At 43.1% G+C, this 24,189-nt stretch overlaps 1 protein-coding gene across 6 annotated transcripts in view; it reads right to left on the bottom strand.

Moving 5' to 3' along the window:
- The window catches only part of LRP6 (LDL receptor related protein 6), a gene marked incomplete at its 5' end in the record, with an annotated part of 122,083 nt that overhangs the window by 1,418 nt on the left and 96,476 nt on the right, over window positions 1-24,189 (bottom strand). For 3 of the 6 annotated variants that reach the window (XM_084276315.1, XM_084276319.1, XM_084276317.1), the window contains 11 exons: window positions 1,893-1,990; window positions 3,146-3,282; window positions 4,511-4,741; window positions 7,679-7,789; window positions 9,520-9,756; window positions 11,086-11,211; window positions 12,811-13,020; window positions 17,418-17,608; window positions 17,802-18,013; window positions 19,723-19,925; window positions 23,352-23,678. In XM_084276315.1, the coding sequence (XP_084132441.1) occupies window positions 1,893-1,990; window positions 3,146-3,282; window positions 4,511-4,741; window positions 7,679-7,789; window positions 9,520-9,756; window positions 11,086-11,211; window positions 12,811-13,020; window positions 17,418-17,608; window positions 17,802-18,013; window positions 19,723-19,925; window positions 23,352-23,678 (2,083 nt within the window). Of the gene's footprint in view, window positions 1-1,892; window positions 1,991-3,145; window positions 3,283-4,510; window positions 4,742-7,678; window positions 7,790-9,519; window positions 9,757-11,085; window positions 11,212-12,810; window positions 13,085-17,412; window positions 17,609-17,801; window positions 18,014-19,722; window positions 19,926-23,351; window positions 23,679-24,189 lie in introns of all 6 variants that reach the window. The other 3 variants (XM_084276314.1, XM_084276316.1, XM_084276318.1) reach the window with 3 other exon arrangements.

Below are 24,189 nucleotides of genomic sequence, written 5' to 3'. Positions count from 1 at the left end.
CAAGCTTCTCATCCACCACAATCCCCAAGTCCTTCTCAGCAGGGCTACTCTCAAGAAGCTCTTCTCCCAGTCTGTATCTGTGTCTGGGATTCTTCCGGCCCAGACACAGATACAGATGTATGGGAGAAGCCTCAGCAGGTGGAAAGATCAGGCAACCCGCGAACGAGCCAAGGGGAAGGGAGAGCGGGTCAGCCTCTCTGCAGGAGAGACACAGCCCCACGCTCCTCTCTCCCTCTCTCTCTCCCTCTCTCAACACAAACTCGCTAACTCCGCTGCAGAAGGCCCCACCTTTGCACTACAGCATCAGCCAAATGACAGCAGCTAGTGAAAGGGATGCTAATTGTTAATTATCTACGGACAACAGGCTCCCTAAGGACTTACTTGAGGTAGAAAAAGTTCCTCCTAAGAACAGTGGAGCAGGAAGGGCACAAGAGGAAAAAGACAGCTGTGTTGCAATTATATGGAGAATATAGTCTATTTCCAGTATCCAATTTACAGACACCAGCTTCCAAGTCCAGACAGGGAGACTGAAAATCACCTGGCACATTAATAGCAGCCAGGAGAATCACTCAACAGAACAGTAACTGGGATGGAATTCCCAAAGGCTGCTACCACAAAACATCTTCTAAAACGAGCCCAAGATAGTTAAAAGAAAATAAATGAGAAAGGAAGGTGCTTGGTAGCTGCAACTACCAGCACCACAGTCAGCTGTTGGGGGCAGGTGGGGATGCAGCTCCTCTATATTCAAGTCAGAAGGTTAGGAAAGACAGGGAGATCAGAAACAGCAAGGCCAGGGTTTATTTTTGGGTGGGAGAACATTAGGAAAACATTCAACCCCACAGCACATCCCTAATACCATTTATAATACTGAAAGTCACACCAGCTAGCCAGCGATCAGCATGATTCATAGCAGTGCCAAAATTTGAGTTTCTTTCATTAGAAAATTACTCATCATTTTCAAAGATTTTTTCATATGGCTGCAAGGGACCATTATAAACATCTGGTCTGACCTTCTGCAAAACAGGGGCCATGTTTTCTGCTAATGGAGAAGAGATGTCTTTTCAGCCCCAGAGACCTCATTATCCAAAGGCCCCCAAAGACTCTGTGTTAGGGAGGCATTCCTTTCAGCAGAAAAATATGGCACTCTCTTCTCACTGACCAGAGCTACTAGTGATTCGGGAGGGAAACTTTACACCCTTGGGTAGGTGGTCTCTCTCTTTATTTTTGGTAACCAGTTATAAAATGATAATGAACTCTATAATAAAATCTAACAGGGAAGGTGTGGAATATATTCAAGTAAACAGAGATAAAGCTTGCACGCCCATAAATATTAGTCAGAGAAAATAAGCAAAATGTTAGTGACTTTTTTCAGATGTTAACCCTTAATACGTCAAATTGGAATTTCTGTACTTTACCTAGGCCATAATATTAACGTTACTTCTGACCTACTTGCCTTTATATTACCAACTTTCCTTCATGTGGTGTTTGCCTATCATTTCTGATAATTGTATCACAAATTATTTGAGACAGAGCCCTGAAAAAAAAGGAAGGGTTCGCTGCAGGGTAAGTATTTTTGGCTCCAAGTTATCATGGTACCAGGGTTCTTATGGCATTCAGCTAATTTTGTGATGAGCCCTGTCATTCCCCCCTAAAGCAACATATCAGAGAGGTGTACTGCTAACCCACTTACCGTAGGATTTACCTCAAACAGTGCTGCACTTACGCGCACGCTTCGGGGACACAATACACGTGAACTCATTTAAGCACCTGTTTTAGTGCTTGCAGAATTAGGGCCTTTGATTGCAATTCTTATGGAGCAGAGGCTGCCTTTATTCTGCGTTTTCTAAACTAACTGCTTTGATCCTGATGGAAGCTATTTTAATAATAATTACCTGTAGGATCTATGAGTGGATGGGCTGTTTGAAGAATAACCGAATTCCATGGTATAATGGGAACGTTCAGTAGCTGGTGATGGTGGCGGGTTCAAAATCTAGAAATAAAAATAGATTTAAAAAATAAATAAATTTAAAAGCCTCTGTTAAAAAACCCAAACACATGAGATTCAAGAAAACATCTGTTTACACATTTTCTTTTTAGTACTGATAAGAACCTTAAATTAAAAGCTACATGCATACCCCTCTCCCAACAAACAGGAATTTTCATCTGTTTCCTCCCCAGCTCTTTAACAGCCACTGGAAACGCTGCTTTTCACCATTCCCATAGAAGCTATTCCTAAGCTCTTCTCAAAAACCTGCTGACTGCTGTTGCTATTTTGACATACCCAGTGCTGAAAACTCAAGCTGAAGCTAGCTGTTCAATACCAGATCGTCACTGGGGATACCACCGCCCTAGGCAAACTGGCAGATGTCTGCTCCTGCTAGCTGTACTCCCCGAGTAGCAGGCTGCTTGTAGTACTTGCAGCCTGCTGGCCAAGGGAAGCGTGCCTTCCCTACACAGGCACATGCTCACTGCACAAACAGCGTTTGGATTAACCTGCAGGTGTAACGGGCAGGTGCAGGTTTCAGCCCGCACTGACCGAGCACGTGGCCCTTCAGAATCGACGGCGGCTCGGCGGACATAAAAGCTAAAGCAACCGCCACTGATGCAAGGAGTGAAGAGATGGGGAGCCCTCCGGGGCTGGAACCAACTGCTACACAGCACCTAGCACAGCACACTCCCCATTTGTGGCTAGAGGAACGCCATGGAGTTCTATGGCACTTGTTTGTCTGTCACTTGCAAGACACGTGACGCATCATTTATAATTCCTTGAAAGGTATATAAAGAACCGACCATAGTTTCACCTCCAGAGGCACACGACAGTGCAATGAAAAGAGATTGCTCTGACAGAGCTCCTCAACTTTTATAGGGATTTTTTTCATCTCCCCTGACATTCAGTCTAATGTCTTTTTCTGGCACTGAGCCGTCTCACAACTTTTTAAAATTAACAGGAAATTCCTAGGCTGGTTTGGAAAATGGCAATCTAATCTCCTCTCCCTTTTCAAAAAATCACATCCTCCATATTCAAACAAGTTTATTAGACTAGAAAATTTAAACAAAGCATTCATCTGTCAATCAGTTACCCTCAGAAAGACGCTGGCACTTCCCTGAAAGTTACTGAAGGTTTATGAATAACAGAATGACTTACTGGAGGAAAGTAAGTGCCTTTGGTACTTGAAGAACTACTAGAAGAGGCTCCGGTGACATGGGCCCTATCATACGGTGGCCCGCTGCTCCCCCCCATGATGCTGAGAGAGCTGATCACAGATTTACCTCGAGACATCCCTGCAGAACAAAGATGTATGTCAACATTCAATTCTTGGAAGCAAACAGACAAAAGAAAGCTTAAAAAGTAAATCTAGAAGAAGATAATAGCTGTATAAGCACAACTCCTAAACCCAAAATTAATCTTCTTGGCATTAAGAGCAAAACCAGTGCTCCTTGGCAGACAACTGGAATGAAGACTGTCAGGGAATAAACACATTGGTTTTGTCTATCAGCTACTCGACTGCAGGACTTGGCACTGGGCTATACTAGAGCAGTTGAAGAGAAACACATTTCTTCACTTGAACAGCTGGAAAAGACTTGAGAGAACAGGCATTCAGGCACTATTTCTATGCCTCAGAATAAAACATGAAACTTACTCTGACCACCTCAGCTGAGCAACTGAAATTTGTGCGAGAGAAGAGAGGGTTTGTGTTCTTTCATTTCCCACACCGCTAAGTGAGCTTTTGCTACTGGACTGAAGCACGCTGGCAGAGAGTCCAAGCGGGAAATGGAGAGGCACGCCACTGCGCTCGAAATAATGGTGAAAATTCTGCTCAAAGACTCTCTTTATGAGAGCAGGCTATTACAGAAAGCAAAGAAATTTGGTGCATTATTTTAACCCTGTAACAGCCTCACAGAACCTCTATGTTCTGACTGAAGCCTGCTGAATCCAAGCCACAAGCTACAGTACATACTTAATCTATAACGTACAGAAGGGATGCATACAAATGAACTGCAGTGCTGTGGCTACGTCTTAGTTTAGACACAGCAGTAGCATCATGTGCTTGGAGTGGCTTTGGAAACTTCACCAGCAAATGAAATAAGCAGAGACCAGCTATGACAGACTTCAAAAGAAGTTTCACAGGCATACAAACCCCATCTACAAATCTAACAAGAATAATTACTTAATGTTTAAAGTCCCATGAATAGGACACTAAGTAACTTACACCCGGCACTGTCATGACACCTCACTGATGCTACAGTAGTCCAAGAAGAGGTATCTTTAGTAGCCAGAGAGAACTCCCACACAGTACATGTATCTGTTTGAGATAAGTAAATGCTTACAAATAGCACAGATAAAATAGCAGTTGATTATTATAAAGAAGGATGGCAACAAGCCTTGACAGTCCTGGCTTCCAACAGCTTCCAAGAATTATGCATCCGGAATGGACATCTCCTGTGCATACAACTCAGCTACAACTACGTGGTGCCAAAGAGCAGGGCGAGGATCACATCGTTTACTCACCAGGAAGAGATCCTGACAAAGAGCTTGGGTGAGGCACATAACCAAGAGGTACAGAGGCTGGTCCATGCACTACGTAATCGTTGGTCATTGTTTCCCCGTCTCCCTTCATGCGAGGGCACAGCACCCTCTGGCAGATGAAGTACATCGCTCCAACCACAAAAACCGTAAGGATCACGCCGATGATGGAGCCTATTGTGTTGTTGGGCTGGGGCGCAGGCTCTTCCGTCGTGTCTAAAAGGGAAAAGGAAATACCTGACTGGAAATTAATCCAACAGCTTCATTTACCAACACCAGCTTTCCTGGTATCTTTCCACACAGGTAAAATAAAAGCCTCCTCTTCTGGAGGCAGACAACAGCTTTTGAATTAATTTATGGGAGGAACAAACAGGCCCTAGGACTGAGTGTCCATGAAGGCTACCTGTGCACAAGATGACCTCCACACAGGCAGAGAGGTTTCTCTGAATCACAAGTGACAGGAAATGAACAGTATGTGCATATGCAGGGGGACTGATGAACCACTTGATCTTGCTGCATGCAAGATCAAGGGCTATACTTTCAAGCTGATGAACAAGACCTGCAGCCACCACTCCAGATGGCACTGGGCTGGGGACTCCAGACAATGCTTTTTCTTGTTGTTAAATATGATGACAGCTACCTTTCATGTTGCACCTCATCACATAAACACATAGATTATCACTCGTGTAACAGTCCCTTTTCTCAACTGTGCCACACTCACTTACCACAGTATCTCATAAGGGCCTGGGTTGGAAGGCACCTCTGGAGATCATGGAGTCCAACCCCTATGCTAAAGCAGGATCACCTAGAGCAGGTTGCACAAAATTGTGCCCAGGCTGGTTCTGAGTATCTCCAGAGAAGGAGACTCCACAACCTCTCTGGGTAGCCTGTGCCAGTGCTCTGTCACCCTCTGAGTAAAGAAGTTTTTTTCATCTTGAGATGGAACTTCTTGTGTTCCCCTGGGCACCACTGAAAAGAGTCTGGCCCCATCCTCTAGACACCTGCCCTTAAGTATTGATGAAAACTGCTCTTGATCTTCTCCAGGCTAAACAGGCCCAGATCCCTCAAGCCCTTCCTCATAAGAGAGATGCTCCAGTCCCCTCATCATCTTTGTAGCTCTCCCCTGGACTCTCTCCCATAGCTCCCTGTCTGTCTTGAACTGGGGAGGCCACAGCTGGACACAGTACCCCAGCTGTGGTTACACCAGGGCAGAGTAGAGGGGGAGGATAACCTCCCTCAAGCTGCTGACCATGCTTTTCTTAATGCGCCCCGGGATACCATTTGCCTCCTTGGGCACAAGGGCACATTGCTGGCTCATGTTTTCCATGATTCCCAGGTCCTTCTGCAAAGCACTGCTTCCTAACTAGTACTAGTGCACAGGGTTATTCCTTCCTAGGTGCAGGACTCTACATCAACATGCGGAAGAACTTTTTCACAGTGAGGGTGACGGAGCAGTGGAATAGGCTGCCCAGGGAGGTGGTTGAGTCTCCTTCTCTGGAGATATTCAAGTCTCGTCTGGATGCCTATCTGTGTAATATGAGATAGGGAGCCTGCTTTGGCAGGGGGGTTGGACCCGATGATCTCTTGAGGTCCCTTCCAACCCCTAAGATTCTGTGATTCTGTGATTCTGTGATCTGCCCTTGCTGGACTTCATTAGGATCTGCTCTGTAGTCTGTCTGGGTCTCGCTAACTTGGCAGTGGATCCTTCTGGTGCATCAGCCACTCCTCCCAGTTTTGTGTTGTCAGCAGTCTTGCTCAGGCACTGTCAAAAGCCTTGCTGAAGTCAAGGTTGACAACATCCACTGCTCTCCCTTCATCCACCCAGCCGGTCATGCCGCCGTTCGCTTACACTGAACAGCAGAGGTGATGCACCAGTGATGAATTTTGGGTTTGCTGGTTTTTATTAAACTACCTAACCCGCTCCCCATCTGACCCACACTGATGGTTAGAGACACGGCTGAGCATCAGGCTTACAGATGCCATCCTTATGAGGAATCTGTACCTGAAATGATTATTCAACAGTCAAAATGAGTGGCTTTCCCTACAATACCAATTCTAAGCAATGACATTTCTGGGAATAACTGACAACCCCCTGCCTGCGCTTCATGAATTTGACAAGAAAAGCAGACTTTAAAGTCTTTTCCTGTTCTAGTCAGTGTTTTACATCTTATCCATTACTCAAAGTCTTTTCCTCAACACATTTTCTTCTCCCTGAACACCAAACCCACACTTTAACCAGCTTGTCACCATCTACAGAGATAAGTAAACAGACTTCTGATCATACTGGAAGAGGGACAGCGACAACTGCCGTCTTACTCCGGGTGGGCTCATTTTCCATCCTCTGTTACAAACCCAGAAAATACGTGAACTATAATAAAGATAACTATACACATCTCTGGTAATGTTGCTAATAACTCAGTAGTATGACAGAACATCTCTTATTATTCCTTTTTAAGATCAAGGGCCCTACTCTGGGGTCGCATTTTCCAGGTATGTGTGTGTCAACTGCGATATAGGGATCCCTAGCACAAGAAGAGATGTCCCTATTTACAATTTCTTTTAAAGCACCAACAGTGAAAATGAACTTTCAAGTTGGAATTTTAAGAGCCCTGGAGATTTCAAGGTAGTGGGTATCACATGTTACAAATCATAAATCAAGCTCAGAATTACATCTTTTCAAGATACAAAGGAAATTTTAGAAGGTTTACTCTATAAACAGAGTGCTCCTCTGATTCCAAAAGCACTTGCTATTAAATCTCTGGATGAGAAAGCCATGAAGCAGAGCAGTCATATATAAAAGCCTCACGCTGCTGGAAAAAAAAATTACTACTTTTTTTAAACACCACACCAACTCAGCATACAGATTATAGTGAAAGAAACCTTTTATTTCTTTCAAAAGTTTAAAAAGCTAAGCGGAAGAATTACTAGCCTGCTCTGCCTCAAAGACTACTTGTTCAGACTGCTATTTATTTTTGATATTCCTATTCTACCACACTGTACATTAAAGGCACGACAGCAGTTACAAACAGGAGCATTCATTTGGGGAACAATTAATTCAGTCTGCTTGGCAGAATAAAGTCTAACTTGTAGAGGAGGCAAGAAACAAATTTGGCCTGCTGCAATCAAGTCTCTAGTCTTGGGTTTTACACTTACAGCATCCTTGCTCATCTGAGCTGTCACTGCAGTCCAGGTTGTGATCACATTTCTTGCTTTTCCCGATGCACTGCCCACTGGCACAGCGGAACTGATCCGTTAAACACAGCACTGGAAAGAGAAACCCCCCACACAAGAGTCAGTATCAGAGTCTTCTACTCTTTAAAATGATTAAGAAAACAAGCCACCAAACCTTAAAACCAGGAGGATCTTAGGAGAGCTTTTCTTGCTGCTAGCTCCATTCCTTAAAGTAGCCAGTGGCACAAAAAGTCCCTCATGCCAACCATGTGGGAAAAAAAATGACTCAGCGTTCTGCTGAGGGTATGGCACAGCGGGTGCCTGGTCCTTACTGCCTGTGTATGAGAGGGATGCTGTAAGACGAAGTTAACTGGTCTAAAATAATTTGGAAGCAGACCGCCACTGAGAACAAAGGCACCTGTCCCAGGAGATGGCTATTGCTCTCTTATACTATGAATATCAAACTCTAAGTAATTATTGAAATATTGAAATATAAGAGAGAAGAATGAAGTGATTAAAAATAAATCTGCGAAACCACGATGATAAAACTGTTTAAGATAGATAAACGTGGTTTCCCAATGCCCTTGTGCTCTTCCTGTAAACCAGAAAACTCCTTGATCATGAGACAATCTATTTCACTTGACATTATGTCTTTAAACTGAAATGAAAGACAGAAGATAAAACTGGAGCTTTGCCAGTACACTCAAAAAATGAACCACCACTTTGGGGAGTAAAGGTGCTGCAGGCAAGGTGCTGGCTGCTGTTGTTTACATTTTTTTTGCCTCTCGTTTCTCATAAATCCTGAAATTCTTTCTGACTTCAGTTGAATTAAAAAGTTAAACTAAGGGCTTTTCTCATCTGCAATCAACTTGAATACTCTGAGTAACAGGGATACTTTGAAGGTGAACAGCCCCATGTCTGGTATCTCCAGTCACTGGATGGTGACTTAGGAAGCTAACTTGCACCACACACTTTCAGATGCCAGCATCTCACCTGGCTAACAAGCACCTTTCATCACACAGGGATTTCTGTATCACTCTCTTCTTGTTTGAGCTGAAGCATATCTTTTGGAAAGACATTCAGCCCTGATTCAAAGACCTTTAGAGAGTCTTTTCAAAGAAGGAAAACATACTGAAAGGACACAGAGAAGAGGCATCCTTTCAAACTCACAAGTGTCCCTACAACTCTTCACTGCAGACACAGTGGGCAAAGGGTGAGGGTGCTCATATGTCACATTGTATAGGTGTGGTACAGTTCAGACTCTGGGAACATATCCTGTCCTTTTGGAAATTAAAAAAGTTAATTTTCACTGTGTTGGCAAGAGCATTTCTCTCTCTAACGACAGCTTAAATACTCTCTTTTGCTGTGCTCGATAGGACGGAGAGGTCTCTGGAAATCTTGTAAGTAGGAGTCAAAGACAGACAAAAGTTTAACTTCATTTTGTTCCAGTATTATAAAATAAACAATCCCAAGGCCTTTACTTGGTACAAGGTACATAAATAACTATGACAAGCTATCTGCTGCACTTTGTAATTCATTCTCAGCTACCAGGCTTTTAGAGCTTAAAACCACATTATCTTTCTAATAATAGCACTTTTCACAAACAGAGCTTTAGTTGCTGTACAGGAGATCAGTGTTATTTCTATCTCACAGGTGGAGAAACAAAAGTACAGAGTTGTGAAATAATTTCCCATTCAACAGATCAGTTCAAAAACTAGCAGAACACCAGGTCCTTCCAAATCCTACTCAGCAATAACTTGATAGATACCATAGTGTCCTCACAACAGCTTTATTCTCCTCACACTCTGAAAGAACCTCTGTACCTTCACAGTTCTTCTCATCCGAGTTGTCCTGGCAATTCGCTTCTCCGTTACACCGGAGGGCACTGTCTATGCACTGTCCACTTTCACACTGGAACTGGGTGTCTGAGCACACTGGGCAGTTCTTCTCATCACTGTGGTCTTCACACTCCGTGAAACCGTCGCAGCGCCAGGCCACTGGGATGCAGTCAATCTCACCTGTGAAACAGGTGAACTGCTGAGGGGAGCATGTTGGTGGTTCTTTAAAAATCAAGCAAACAAACAAAAATTAAAAATCCAGGTGAGCAAACAGTAGATCAGGACAGGTAAGGACATGATGATCTCAGCTGCTTTGATTTATCGAGCAGCTGATAAATTCCACCCCCACTGCCTCTGCAGTAACTTGTGCTGATCTTGAGCCCCGTGTCACTGATGCAGGCTCACATCGGCAGAAGCTCACGATACAAAGAACAAGAGGAACAGAGGGACATGCACACTCAAAACACAATTGTTTTCTTCCCTTCCCACTTACGCATGTCTCTTAACAGGTCTTCAAAAGTCTTCACCGAAAGCCAACACACTGTTCTACTCCCCCTTTCCTGCAACACCACTGTATACACAACTGATGGCTCACTTGCTTTTTAATGTTTGACAGTCATTGCACAGCAAACGCTAAAAGGATGTAATGCGCTGCAGATGGATGCACTGTGACTCAATGTCTAGTTATGTGCCCTCGACAGCTCTGTTCAGTCAAAATTCTTGTAAAACAACAAAAAAACCCTGCTCCATCTAGTCAAGCCCCACTATCTCAACACAGCTGTTAGCTGTTATTTAACATTTACTACAGTAACTGTTAATCTCACACAGTAAGTAAATGTGGAATTTTTTTCCCCCTTTTTTTAATCCCCCTTTCCTCCCCCACCCTCTTGGCCTGGTATTAAACTTGCTCTGAGAAAATATCTGGATTATGTTAACTCTTGTTCCATTGTGAGACCACACGTCGCCTTGATGGCGAGAAGATTGCGTAAGAAAACCCATTCAGTACAGCGGCACAAAGAGACCGGGAGCACCAAAGTGCCTCTCCTCTCCCCCATTTCAACCCCACCCTTGGTGACACCGGGGCGTAGACTACAGTGGCCCTATCACCACAGAGGAGGCCCTTCTGGGACTACAGTTCAGAAAGACATGCACAGGGTGAGTGTGAGGAGGACAGCAGGCAAGAATAAGACAGCACAGACATGGTGCAACACACCAGAACGTGAGAATCTACCACTATTTGAAAGAGGAGAAAAGACAGAGTGATAAAAGAAGGCAATAAAAATCTTACAATTTAAAAAATCAAGTTGAAATAATTTAAGGGTCTTAAGTAGAAAGGGTGAACAGAAATTCTTACTCTGCAGTTAACTAGTGAATTTTTCCTCTTCTCTTACTCCTTCTCAATACTTGCTATCCCCCAGCTAAAATCTGCAGAGAGGTAAGTGTGTAAAAGCATATAACAGCACCTGGGGCACTGTCACATTCTTTCTGCTCAGAAGAAATCCCTAAGAATGGAGACCCAACCCAGAAGCTTTGACACAGGGAAGGACTTACCTCCACAGGACAGCTCATCCTGCAGCAGAACAAGGTGCACTGGGCAAGAGCAGCGTGTGGTGCCGTCGCCCTTCACGATGCAAATGTGTGAGCAGCCACCATTATCTTGAGAACAAGGATGTTGTCCTGTGATTTTAAAAATAAGAGACACATACTGACAAGAAATCCTCCCCTCCTACCCAAATTTTCAGTAATTTCTTTGGGCTCACATGACTCCCTTCATTACTTCCTTCCCCCCTGGGAAGAGAACTACTGAAAAAACCTCTGAAAAAGTGGCTTTTTGTCATGTGCATTTTTTCCCTTTATATATGTCAATAATTGCTCACATCAATAATTGTCTGCAATCTGAAATATCATGAGAGTAGTCATGGGGTCTACTAAAACACTACTCAAAACATTTTGCATCTTGTGTGAGGTAGAATTAGTTCTGCAGCAAACCCAGTAGCACTAGTAATACAAAAAGATGCCTTGGATTCCACACTTCATTTTATCCAAAGACCATTAAAAAAGTAAACTTTTCTAATTTATGAATTCTGAAGCTTCCACAGTGTCTCTGAAACTCAAATTAACATGCTCTAGATAAATATGTCTCTTCATTTTAATGTTTAATAAGGACAACATACTTCTCTTGGAACTCCTGACAGATGTACTGAGATTAATAGCAAACAAAACTAGTAGTAGTCTGCACTGATGCTTTAATTAAACATCCCCAGACATTTTTCTACATATTTCTCCAAGGCATGCACCACAGCCCATTAACCAAGCCTGTTTCCTCCACGATGATGGGAGCTTCACTGCTTTAACCATCCAGCTCCCATCATTTCGAGCAACTGTATGTGGGGGAAGGCTATATCCTGATAAACAGAAAACAGAAAGTGCAGCCATGTTCAGCAAAAATTGTTATTTAACATCTGCTTTCTTAGTGCAACACAACACTGCCCCTCTGCCATTTACTTTCACTACAAATTACCTCCAACAGAAATTGATCACTTTGCCTTGGAGGCAGGCAGCCCCTTGAAATGTCTCCTGCTAATAAAAGGGCCCCAGAGCCCTGCTTGTCTCAGTGGAGTAAACACCTGATAGCGATTCACTAGTGTGTGTCAGCTGCAATCCCACACATCCTCTGCTAGGGGTAACAGGACATTTCCACTGTGCCTACAGACACTCAAATGCCAGGTGCCTGTATGGGACTACCAATAAAGCTGTCATCAGCAACAAAATGTGATGCTGGGTTTGTGACAAATTTCACAAAATCACAGAGCTGTGGGGGTTGGAAAAGACCTGCAGAGATCATCAGGTCCAACCCCCCTGCCAAAGCAGGTTCCCTAGGACGGGTCACACAGGGAGGCGTCCAGATGGGTCTTGAATATCTCCAGTGAAGGAGACTCCACAACCCCCCTGGGCAGCCTGTCCCAGGGCTCTGTCACCCTCACTGTGAAAAAGTTCCTCCCCATATTGGTGCAGAACTTCCTCTGCTCCAGCTTGAGGCCACTGCACCTTGTCCTGTCTCCACAGACCACTGAAAAGTCCACTGCTGGCCACCCAAAGGAAATAAACTTAATTGTACCCTAGCAATGTACAGACACAAAATGATACCATCTGGTGCCTTCGATCTGCACTGATGTTGACCAGTGACAAGGCAAAACAGGCTCATCTCTCTGTGGCCACTCCTTGCCTTGAGCCCCAGGGGCACTGCCTGCACTTGCAAGCAGGGATTGCACTTACTGTATTCCTGAATGTTGAGCTCTTTCACAGCATGGATGTCACTGAGTTGTGCAATACGAGCTTGGACCTTTGTACGTCTTTCTCGACCAGTCATATCAATCTTTTCAATCATCTGCTGTTGCCTGTCAATCCAATACAGCCAGTTTTCAAACACAGTTAGTCCCACGGGCTGCAAGATATTGGAGTCTTCCAAAACAATCCGGTTAGCACCTGCCAAAGGGAAAGAACGGGTGAGCATGTAAGTTGATTCTAGTTGAGCCATGACAAACATTTTCTACCCTACCCACACTGCTATTTTCCACTTCTTTTACACTGCCAGGTAAAACCACAACCAATCCTGGGCCCTGTGATGCAAGGCTGATGCATTTTGCCGACAGATGATCAAATTTTTCTTCTACTTTCATCAAAAGGGTAGTTTTGGTGCTTCAAATACACTGAGTGTGTTTAAGAAGCTTCTGGAGTTGGGGACTGAGCTCCCATGAGCCTATCCAGCTGTTTATTGATATGACAGGAATTGGTAACTCTTTTCAGTCTTCTGTCCTTTCTTGGAGAGATGAACTGCTGTGTCTTGGCATACAACGGGGAATAAGAAAGTGGATTACCATCTTGAGCTAAACTGGTCTATGATAAAATCCAAGTGAAGACCAGGTAGTTAGTACTTTTCACATGAATTATGAGATTAAGATAAACACTTGGACTTCTGACTTCCCCATATTCTTTTGTTTCAACTACATTATCTTCACTAAGGTTTTCAAATTGGGAACGCTCCTTTCTTCCTAGTGAAGGCTTACTTTCCTCAGTTTCTTCAGCAACCATCAGTAGCAGCCAAGAGGCTTTACCCTTACACCTTGAAAGAGTATTTGTTGTTGACTTTTACACTGTATTAGCTAGCATTAAATATAGTCAAGAGCAACTGCCACATTTCATGGATAACACTCTGCATGAAGGCAGTCCAACACTGGTTTAAAGACAGTGAAGACTTTGTAATTCATACACAGAAGGAAAACAGGTTACTCAAAACCTGAGAGCTCAAGAGTGATGTTTAATCCCTGGTTTATTTTGCATGACATGACATGGTCATTAACACTCAAATATTCAGTGAGGTTCACCAGACTCTGAGCATAAAATCACTCACAAGAATAAGGAGTCTGCTTCAATTTTGAAATAATATCATAGTCTGAAATTAGGCCATAGCTGGAAAATTTACATACAAATCCTGGTGTTTCAGATATCTGGCCTCACTCCTATGTTTCTTACTTTTAGTACAGCAGACAATAGCTGTGCATATGTTCATCCAAGAAGTTTTTGTATTTTGCCCTGCAAAAATATACTAATACAACTGAATACCACAGAAAAATTCGACCATGCCTCTACCATACCCACACAAGATAATGTTACAGCACAAAAGACACTTATATTTTATAATTTTATACTTTAAGCAGGATCTACCCTTCTGTTTTGATTAGTAGAAAAAGCGCTTTTGGGCTTGTAGGGAATTTAAGTAAGTGTGTCAGTGATGATGACTTATAAATACAGCCAACTATGGAAAACAGATTTATTTCCTTTTCACTAAATGCATACAGAGCTCCAAAGTTAAGTCACCTTCCAAACATTTAGAAGGTGGTAACACCTAAAGCAGAACACGGAAATTAAAATATTAATTGCCAGCTTGACTGGGCTCTCGCCCACCGCTTCAGAACAGCAGCAGCAACGATCTGATTAACCAAAGAGGCTGATGGATTCCAAAGGAGGCTATTCCCAGACTGATGTAGAAATGAGTGATGTAAGTCAAACCAAATAACTGCAACCATGTATTAACCCCCATGAATATGACTCATTGTGTAGGGAAACGGTAAGAAACACCAACCTGCACCTCGAGAAGAACAACTAAGCTGGGAATAGGGAAACTGCAACGATGAGAGGAAGGAATACAGTTGAAATGAAGACCCTGACCTACCCAAATGGAGTCTGTACATTCCCTGCTCTGCCATGCCCACGTCAATCAGCACGGCATTTTGCAGTATGCTCCAAAAACTCTGAAGCTTAAAATTTTTACTCCCTTAATGTCTTAATCTTTCTTTTTAATATTTGTGACCATGTGTAACTGACTACTACTGACTAAACCGAGACACTGAAATCCCTCCTTCCATAAACCAACAATAAAATCCAAAGCTGGCTCATCAGGGTGCTAGTGCCCTTTATTGGGAATGTCAGATGAAAGGGAGATGTGATCAAGAGAAGCTTTGTCTCCTGGCATGACCATTCTCTTTCCAGCAATACCTTTTACAGAAAGACTTAAAAACAAACAAATAAATAGAAAAATTAGGACACACCCATAGCTCTTTCTATTTCCAAACAGAAATTACTGAATTCCACAATCATTGGACGTTTCCCAATCACCCTAATTATTCTGGAATAGAAGAACTAATTTCCAAATACTTTCCATGGCAGGGAGCTAATTCCAGTCATCTTTTCATAAACAACCCCTTAATCATGTGAAGAATCTGGTTAGCTTCAATAGGATCTCCCATTTGGGCAGCATAACCGAGTCCTAACTGCATGCCTGAAGGACAGGGAGGAAGAGAAGGACTGCATCACATAAAAGGCATTCTAGCTCTCCTTCTCTTTATGGGTGCTGGCATCTACAGAGTTGACAGAGCAAGAGGCTGTGCATGTTTTTAAGAAGCTAACATGCAGAAAAATTACTCTGCTGGTCAAAGGAGCCTATTAATCAGCATTCCTAAGCACAAGAATGCATCTCAGCAGTTAGCAATTTATCCTGGTGATTACAGCAAGCTATTTGTGGTGCAAATGCCAAAAAAGCAAGAGAGGTTTTAGAATTATTTTTCTTCAAGTTCTTTGAAAACATGGCAAGCTTTTGCTACACAACACTGGGGATCCAACAGCCACGTCTCTTTAAAAATATGCAGAATCATTGAAGACAGACTGGATGAGAATTTAGACTAATGACCTCCTCTGCTGTCCTAATATGTGGCAGATAACAGACATAAAGAGAGAAAGAAGACACGTATGATGTTCTCCCGTTGCCCATGACTTTGCTCATGCAGACCCTGGATCTGGGATAGCCTAGAACATACTGGGATATGCCATGCCACTTTTTAACAAAAAAACCCAGTAACAAAACCAACTGAACTGAACCAAACCCAAAGTAATTCACTAACTCAATTCAGCTTATGTCCTCTACATAAAATAGTAAACAGCCAGGATATTGCAGGTCATTAGTTACCCTGAAGCTTCCAGTGACATACCATGGTAATCACTGAAAAAAGTTATTATCTTGCTTCGCCTCAATTCTAGTCATCTAGAAAAACTGAAGTGCTTTCAAAAAAAAAAGCTTAATCTAGCAGTTTAATAAAAGGCTGAAAATCACACTGGTGTCCTTGGGATTACACGCTGCTGATCTGAATGAAGGTATCACATCATCAGTGAGAGACATTACTACTACAAACTACCATGCTCGTTAAGTTTTTCAAACTCACTCGCAGATTGCAAAATGTATCCTTATTTCCTTATGCATGTACTTATGGCTTCTGACAGCAGAGCAACACTCAGGTGAAGTACAAGGACATGCACTACTCAAGCTGGTGATGGACTTAACTGCAGAGGAAAGAGAAATTCTGCCATTGCTCTCCATTAGCAGCAGCGTGAGGAGGCATGTACCCCACCACCTAACAATGATGGGCATGTATATGCTCAGAATGTCCCAGCACTTCCATCAGCAGCAACCAACCCTGCTCGTACAGAAAACTATTGCCAAAGCCACACAAGACAGCTGGGTGGATCCAGCAGCTTGCTGGATCTGGCTAGTAAATAAGAGACATCTCAGCCTCTCTCATGATACCTGACTGCATGACTTTGCCTCCTCTCTGGTTCTAGGTGCTTGCTGGACTCTTGCTGGCCCAATTCAACTTTCGAAACCAACAGAACGCTGTTCTCTATTTCTTTTTTTTTTTCTTCTGTATATTGTTCTTAGGTTATTGTTTTGCTTCTGTGGTTAAGTGAGCCCAATCAACTCATAGAGGAGGTCAGACAAGCAGCATAACCAACCTTAGGGACCAGGGAAAGAGAATTCCATAGCTGGAAGAGTGTTTTGCCTTTTGAGAACAGAGATTTAGATCTGCTCTCCCCCTTCTCAAATAATTTCACCCTAAATGACAGGAACATAACTGCTCTGCACACCTGCTGCTGTTTTACTCTGCAGGAAAGATTTTTCCAGTAATGGGAAACTCTCCCCTGCTTGACAGATTACTGCACCAAAACCAATGCTTTTAAAAACAATCCTCTCTCTCCCCTTTCAAAAATTGCTGCAATTTATTTGTGAACTGACTTTGGGAAACCACACAAAGGTCTTGCAGTGAGAAACTAAATAGCATGCATAGCAATTAATAATGCAAATCATAGATAGAGGCATGAGACTGTAAAGACAAGCTGCATGAATCACATACATTCCCTGGCTGGGAATTTAGGGAGCGATTAGAATCACAGTACAGACTGTTTATAGTAGGAAGGAAAAGACGACACCCCTCTCTGCATTCCCCCACACCCACACCACGCAAATGAATCACTGAATTAAAGTGCTACTCTACCTGAAAGGTCACTGCTTTCAATTCTCCGCAGGTCTGAATCAGCCCAGAACAACTTGCCTAGCTGGCTGTCAATAGCTAAGGCTATGGGCTTGCTCAAACCACTGAAAAAAAGGACCTCTCGTTCAGTTCCATCCAATGCCGCTCTCTCAATTTTAGGAGACCTGTCCTGAAGGTTGGTGAAATACATGTATCTGGAATAGAAACAATTAGAGGAAAAAAAAAATATTTGATCTTTCCAAATTTTTGCTATATGACAAAGACATCTTAACAAATGCCAAAGAGAGTTTTATTCTGACAAACAGGAACCACCCAGCAGCAAGACAACAATTTGATTCTCACGACCTTCAGCCTGAACTTCCCCACTTTGCTATTTCAGCTACATACCCTTTCTCTGGATTCACCACAATCGCTCTGGGCCTATCTTGATCTCCTTTGAGCACCACTCCCATGGGTCTGCCATCCAGGCGTGTCACATTGATCACGTTAGTGGCTTCGCAGGTCCAGTAGATATAGCGGCTGTAGATGTCAATGCTCAGGTCGTAGGGCTGCATATCTAGGTTCTGATTGGGAACTGGACTTGTCACAACAGTGAGGCTCTACAAAAGAAAGGAAAAACAATCCGCAGAAAAGCATTTAATCTGATTCAACGTGAGAAATCTTATTTACTATGGATGCACTGCACCCAGCTACTGCTCAGCAAAAGGAGACGGACAAAATACTGTCATAAGGTAAGGAGACACACAGGTCCAGTTGCCCCTCTACCACCTTTAGTCAGATGTAGACACTTAGTCCTGATGGTACTTTGCAATGGCAATCATGTAAGTTGGTTGCAGCTCATAAGACTTAGAAAATTTGTCCAGTAAGTTAAAATTGTCTCTACAATGAAGATTCAGGGTCAGCTTCCACATACATCCTCTGCTTACTTGACAGCTCTTAAGTTTGGTTTGGATAGACCCAAACCTGGCACATTTGGGACTCTACAACACAAACACATCACCACTAATTCCCAGAGCTGCAGCTGAGCGGATGAAACCACTGGCAAAACAAGGTCAGACCTCACTTGAAATTCCTGCCTCATTCTCCACCACCATCACCGCCACCACGCTTGGGGAACATGATGATGGATAATAAATGGAAAGGCAGCTCTGCTGACAGACAGAAGAGATGTCAGCTACAACAGTGACTTTAGAGCATTTCCACCTAAAACCTTTCTGCTTAAAAGTTCTTGCCTTCTACTGGGCCAGACCTGTGCAGTCCACATGTCTTTATTTTTTTTTATTTTTTATTTTTAAGGAAAGAAACTGTATAGTCTTCCTACAATGAAAGGCAAACCTGACAACTTTAATGAACCTCTCAAAAAAAAATATTAAGAGGATTGATAACTCACAAAACAGAGCCTTACAAAATCTTTTTGGAAAACTTCATGCTTTTCAGGTGAGCAGCCTCCACCCTCTCACCCCAAATTAAACTTCACTATAAAATTTGCCTAACTTTATTTGGCTTGTCAACTCTATGGAAGGGTGTGCCTACCAGTCTTACATTTGTTTAGTCTGCTGAAGCTGGCAAAAACCTGATGCCTTTGACTAGTTCTGGCTGTTAAGTTATTTATAAAATATATAAAAAAATCAGAAAGAAGAAAAAAAAAATCTGTTTTAAAATGTGAAAATGAGTAAGTCATTGCTCACAATTAACCTCACTAAACCTGTATCACCTTCTGCTTTTTACCCTACTCTATTTTTTTTGTATTCCCCATCAAATACATTTTTCCAAGCCTGCCAAGTCTCTTACAGGTCACTAGTTTCAACCTCCTCACTCAGTGACTCGACTCGGTGGTTGACAATAACCCTCCTCCTATCCCCACCAGGGCCTGTGAGGCTTCAGGCACAGCGTGTGCTCACAAAGTCCCACCTGCTTCATTACAGCATCAATGCCCCTGCACCCTGCTCATCTGCAGCTCTTCCACCTCTCCAACACGACGAGTTTCTCCCAAGAACCTTCCCACCCATGCTTCACTTCTCTCAAATACAGGTTTTCAACAGCTCCCCCCAGCCAAAAGGCAGCGTTGAGCAAATAAAGACGAGCAAATAAAGATACATTAAGGTGCATTAAGTTGGCCTGTTTTCCATGTTTTATTTCCTGTTGTACCTCCCAAATTACTGGCTGAGGACTCCAGAAACTCCAGATGCCAATTGTTTTGCCACGTAAGAGCTAGTAATCACCAGGAAGTCCATATATCTAAATAATTCATGCTGGGTGTAGAGCATGCCTTCCTGGTCTTCCAGCAACCCCATCACCCCCAGGGTACCTGGCTGCCATCTTCCTGCGCCTTCCGGATGATGTTCTGCCGTGAATCAATCCAGTACAGCTGCTTATCCAGAGGGTCATAATCAATGGCTCGAACGTTCCTGAGACTATGGATGGGGAGTATGATATCTGGACTCTGCTGCTCATCTATCACCATGCGATTAATCGCGTTCTTCTGACTGAACAACAGAAAGGTTGTGGGAGCTTGATGGGTTAAAAGCAAAAAAAGAGGAGGGGGAAAGGGTTACAGATAGCAATGATGTTGGATACTTCTATGTTCAATGATGACAACTACTATATAGAATCAAACAGCATCTTTCATTTCACTCCCCTTCTCCCCCTTCCTGCTCCCCCCCCCCCCCCCCCAATAATCAAAACAAAAAGCTCAACCTCTGATGTGTTTGGAAAGCCTTTCAAATGATCTCTTTTACTTTAAATGTCAAAATCACCTCAAAGAAGCATGGTCAGCCATGCCTCTCAAGGAACTACAAACTTTCTTTCTTAATGGGGTCCCAGGGAAATGCAGCTCTGCTGTTCTGGAGTTGAAGCTTTTGCTAGGTATACTTTTAATTGCAGAGGAAGCTAAGCAAAAGCCAGCACTGGTCGCTTATTCAGAGGTCCCAGGGAAAAGATTGCCATTAGAATGGTTCAGGTCCTGTTCCCACAAACCCTCTTCCTGCCTATACCAGAACGAAACAACTAATTCACAGGAAAATCTTAGGTGTGTGCTGGCTGTGTTTTTGGAGGAAAATCTATTCCCTCTTAACAAATTTATATATCTTATTTCTAGGGTATCTGGCAATGCTAACTTGTAAGGAGGAAAAAAACCCTCTGATGCTCTGCTCCAGCTTTCCAGATGTCCATCAAAAAATTCCTGGACAATTTTTTCCTTATATATACGCCATCAAACACCAGAAAGTAAAACTTCCTCACCCCATGTAGCTGCAGTTTACCAGCTGTTTCTTACAGTAAGTGCACAAGGCGTTTAACACATCATTAAAAAGATATTATCCCTGCATTACATAACTGGGTCAGAAACCAGAGCAGGTAGCTAAAGCATGTTGCCTTTCCACAGTGTTCTTTTCAGTAATGGTCTACCTGAAGCCACTGCTGTGCAAGACAGCACAAGAGCCAGCAGCCAGAAATGCAGCTTGCAGCCTCCCTGAAGTTTGTACAATCAATTCTCTAGAGCACAAGTCTGGAGAGATTAGCAGTGGGACACTGCATTCATTCAATCCAGCCTGTAAAACAGGTAAGGCAGCACCTTGGAAAGGGGAGGCAGCAAAAGTCTTCCAGAGAACATCATCACCTTGCGTTGTTATTTTAGGCCTAAGCTTTGAACATTTATTCTGGCTGTTGGGAGGGGGTGGTCCTTGGTAACTAACACTCAATCCTAATATCCTCTAACAATCAGGCCTAATTGCAAGGTATTTTCACTTTCTGGAGAACCCGTATTTCTCCTCCAAATATTTCTCCAATAATTTAAGCTGCCTTCTACTTAGATCTAAACTGTACAAGAAAGCACAAAAAAAAGGCCACATTTATATGAATGTGTACAGCAAAATAATAGCTTCAGAAAACATCAGTATCCTTACTGAGCAGTTAAGAGAGTAATGGAATAGGAAAAAAGCTTAAGATAGAAGTGTGTAGGTAAACACACCATTATAAGCACCTAAAACCCTTTCCCTTTTCCCCAAAGGCACCCTCTCACTGCCTGAGATTGCCTGGCTTCCAGCTTTGAATTGATGGCTCATTATAAAAAGCAACAGCAGAATTTTCCCCCTTGAATTCCCACATCTCTGAAACAGTAACAATTTCAGAAATCCCTTCCCAGTTTTCATCATTCTCCTTCCCAACAGTCACGCAATTTAACTGTATTTTTGGCAGGCAAACGGAGTGCAAGGAGCACGTCCCTTGTGCAATCCTGTCTTCAAACTACACAACACGTGGTAGGCCTGATGAGATACCAGATCTCAGAGCAGTGTGTCCTTCCCGTAATTAAAAGCATCTATGCATGCAGGAGCAGGGCAGTCCAGAAAGGAGGAACTGGCCTGCAGAAAGGGCTTGGGCTAATAACAGTGTTCAGAAGTACATAAGCAAGTAAAACAGGCAGGAGAAAGTTAAAACAATTCATGCTTCAATTATAATGGCCAAGAACGAAATTAAATTATACACAGAGAAGCCTAAGTCTCCAATTACCTACAAATGAGAAGTTGGAAAGTTCCCAGGTTTGAACACGGCAGAGGGAGAACTCCTAATACCTCATAAACGGCCCCAAACGGGACCGCGGGGAAACGGCTCGATTTGCTCACAACATATTTCCTGTACTTCTCTCCTTCCTTTGTTTCCAAGAGCATTTTCACAAGAATACAGGAACTGTGATAATTTTGCTACTTATTCTCCGCTGGAAGTCAAACTCCTCCACCTACAAAATCCCAGTCATCACCAGAGAGGTGCCAGCCATGCCTCTAACTCGCAGGAAGGTGCAGGGTAGTTCCAGTACAAAAATCTGCCATGTAAGTGCCCCTTGTAATAAAAAAGGAAAGGAGGTCTACACAACACATGGGGCAGGATGGTGGGGGAGAAAAGCAGAGTTTTCCAAAGAGCTTGATTTTAAAAAATGCCATGAGGTGGCATTCATGGAACAAGCTGCCCTGCTTCTGGCTTTAAAACAACAGCTGGATCTCTGTACTCATGCATAATGTGGATGAGATACAATCTGTCTCTTGGTACCATGAATCTCTTCACCCACTGACTAATGTGAATGACACCAGTGGAAATCAGCCATCCAGTGTGGCTGCCAAAATTATGAGAGCTTCACTGGCAGCCAGTTATTGAGAGATGGATAAATTATTTGGTTAGAAACTAATTACACAGAGCCTGAGGGGCTCTGCGGTTTGTATTCTGCACAACAATAAAGAAAAATGGGGCTTGTCTGGACTGAGATCAGAAATCTGAAGAGCTGGGGAGGCCGTGGAGCAGAGTCTCTCCTCACTGAGGAAGAAATACTTTTAGGAGTGCAAGAGTGGCCCACCTCAGCATCCCATCAGCCAGCAAACACTGCTACCACAGAATTAAATCTTAAGCAACTAAACGCTATGCAAAGTCCAGAATATAGACCAAACTAACACATTTTCTTTCTGTCAGGCAAGATTGGAAATAATTAAGCAGATAAATGAGCAAGCAAGCACGCAGTTGAGGAGGGCTTGAAAGACAGATCAAAACCAAAACTATTTTGAGCTTTCTTGCTCGCACAGATTTAGCTGAGTCACTGAAAAGGCAATACTGCTATGTTGCAAGACTATTTTTTTGCTTTCAATATCCTATCTTCTCTTAAAAGTCAGTCAGGTTTTAGTATTAGAGATTTATATTTAAAAATAAGTATTTTTATTCCTATTTTTATCCAGTCATATATCCTGCTGCCTATGGGGGAAAGGAGGTTAAGGAGCCAAAACGTTTTCAAACACACATTTGGTATTAAAAATAGAAATTAGCTTTAACTTGGCCTATCAGCAAACACGCTTCCCCACCTCATGTAAAAATAACCCCCTTCTCTCCTCCAAGTACAGTGCTTAGATCTGCAGTGAACAGGCCTGCTGTTCTGTTTCGCTTCCGCTCATCACGGCTTACCGCTGCAGGTTCTGTTGTCAGAGTTCAGGGAGTAGTGAGCTGGGCAGCCACAGACAAAGCCACCAACGGGGACTGCTAAGCACAGGTGGGAGCAGTGACCGTTGCTCGAGGCACACTCGTTCCAGCCCGCCTGCCTGGAGGAATGGAAGACCAGGATATCCATAACGTAATCCAAATGCCCTTGGATGATCGTTCGGTTCTGGCCACTGGTCTTGTTGGCTCGCTCGATGCTGCGCCGGCTCCAGTCTGTCCAGTAAATGTAATCCTGATACTGAGTCAAACCAAACGGGTGAGGCAAGTCATCAGCTATAATCTCACGGTCAAGGCCTGTATCCAAAAAGGAAGGGAAAGAAAAAGATCAATTATATGGGGACAAGCAATATGCTGTTTAATATTGTTGGACATGTGCCCTGCACAGAAGGGTTAACCCATAATTAAAGTAACTATTTCATCATTATGAAAGTTAACTACAAAGTAATCTGCAGTATTCAAAAGACCGTCCTAAAGTGTCAGAGCCTGTTACAGAAATGTGCTAATCCTGCTTGCAACTCACAAAAGAGAATATACTCTACTAAAGGAAAAAAAAACCCAAAAAAACCTCAGTTTTGAAAATGATCAGGGTTCTCAGAAAGCTGCTGTCCTTTCCTTCCTCCCTGAAATGAACAGGATCCTGCTGAAGGAGATGAAGGATCCTGACACTGTATTCCCACTTCACCATCTCTCGCATCACATTTGGGTCTTTGCCCACTGGTTAGAGAGGGAACCTCTCATCGTATTATGAGAAAAATTAAATGCACAAGGTTAAACAGATCTGTCTCTGGAATGTCATAACAGGAAG

The sequence above is a fragment of the Gallinula chloropus genome (genome assembly GCF_964237585.1).
Source record: "Gallinula chloropus genome assembly, chromosome: 1".
NCBI classification, from domain to species: Eukaryota; Metazoa; Chordata; class Aves; order Gruiformes; family Rallidae; genus Gallinula; species Gallinula chloropus.
The sequence above is the reverse complement of the archived record's forward strand: the minus strand, read 5'-3'. Positions and strand labels throughout refer to the sequence as shown.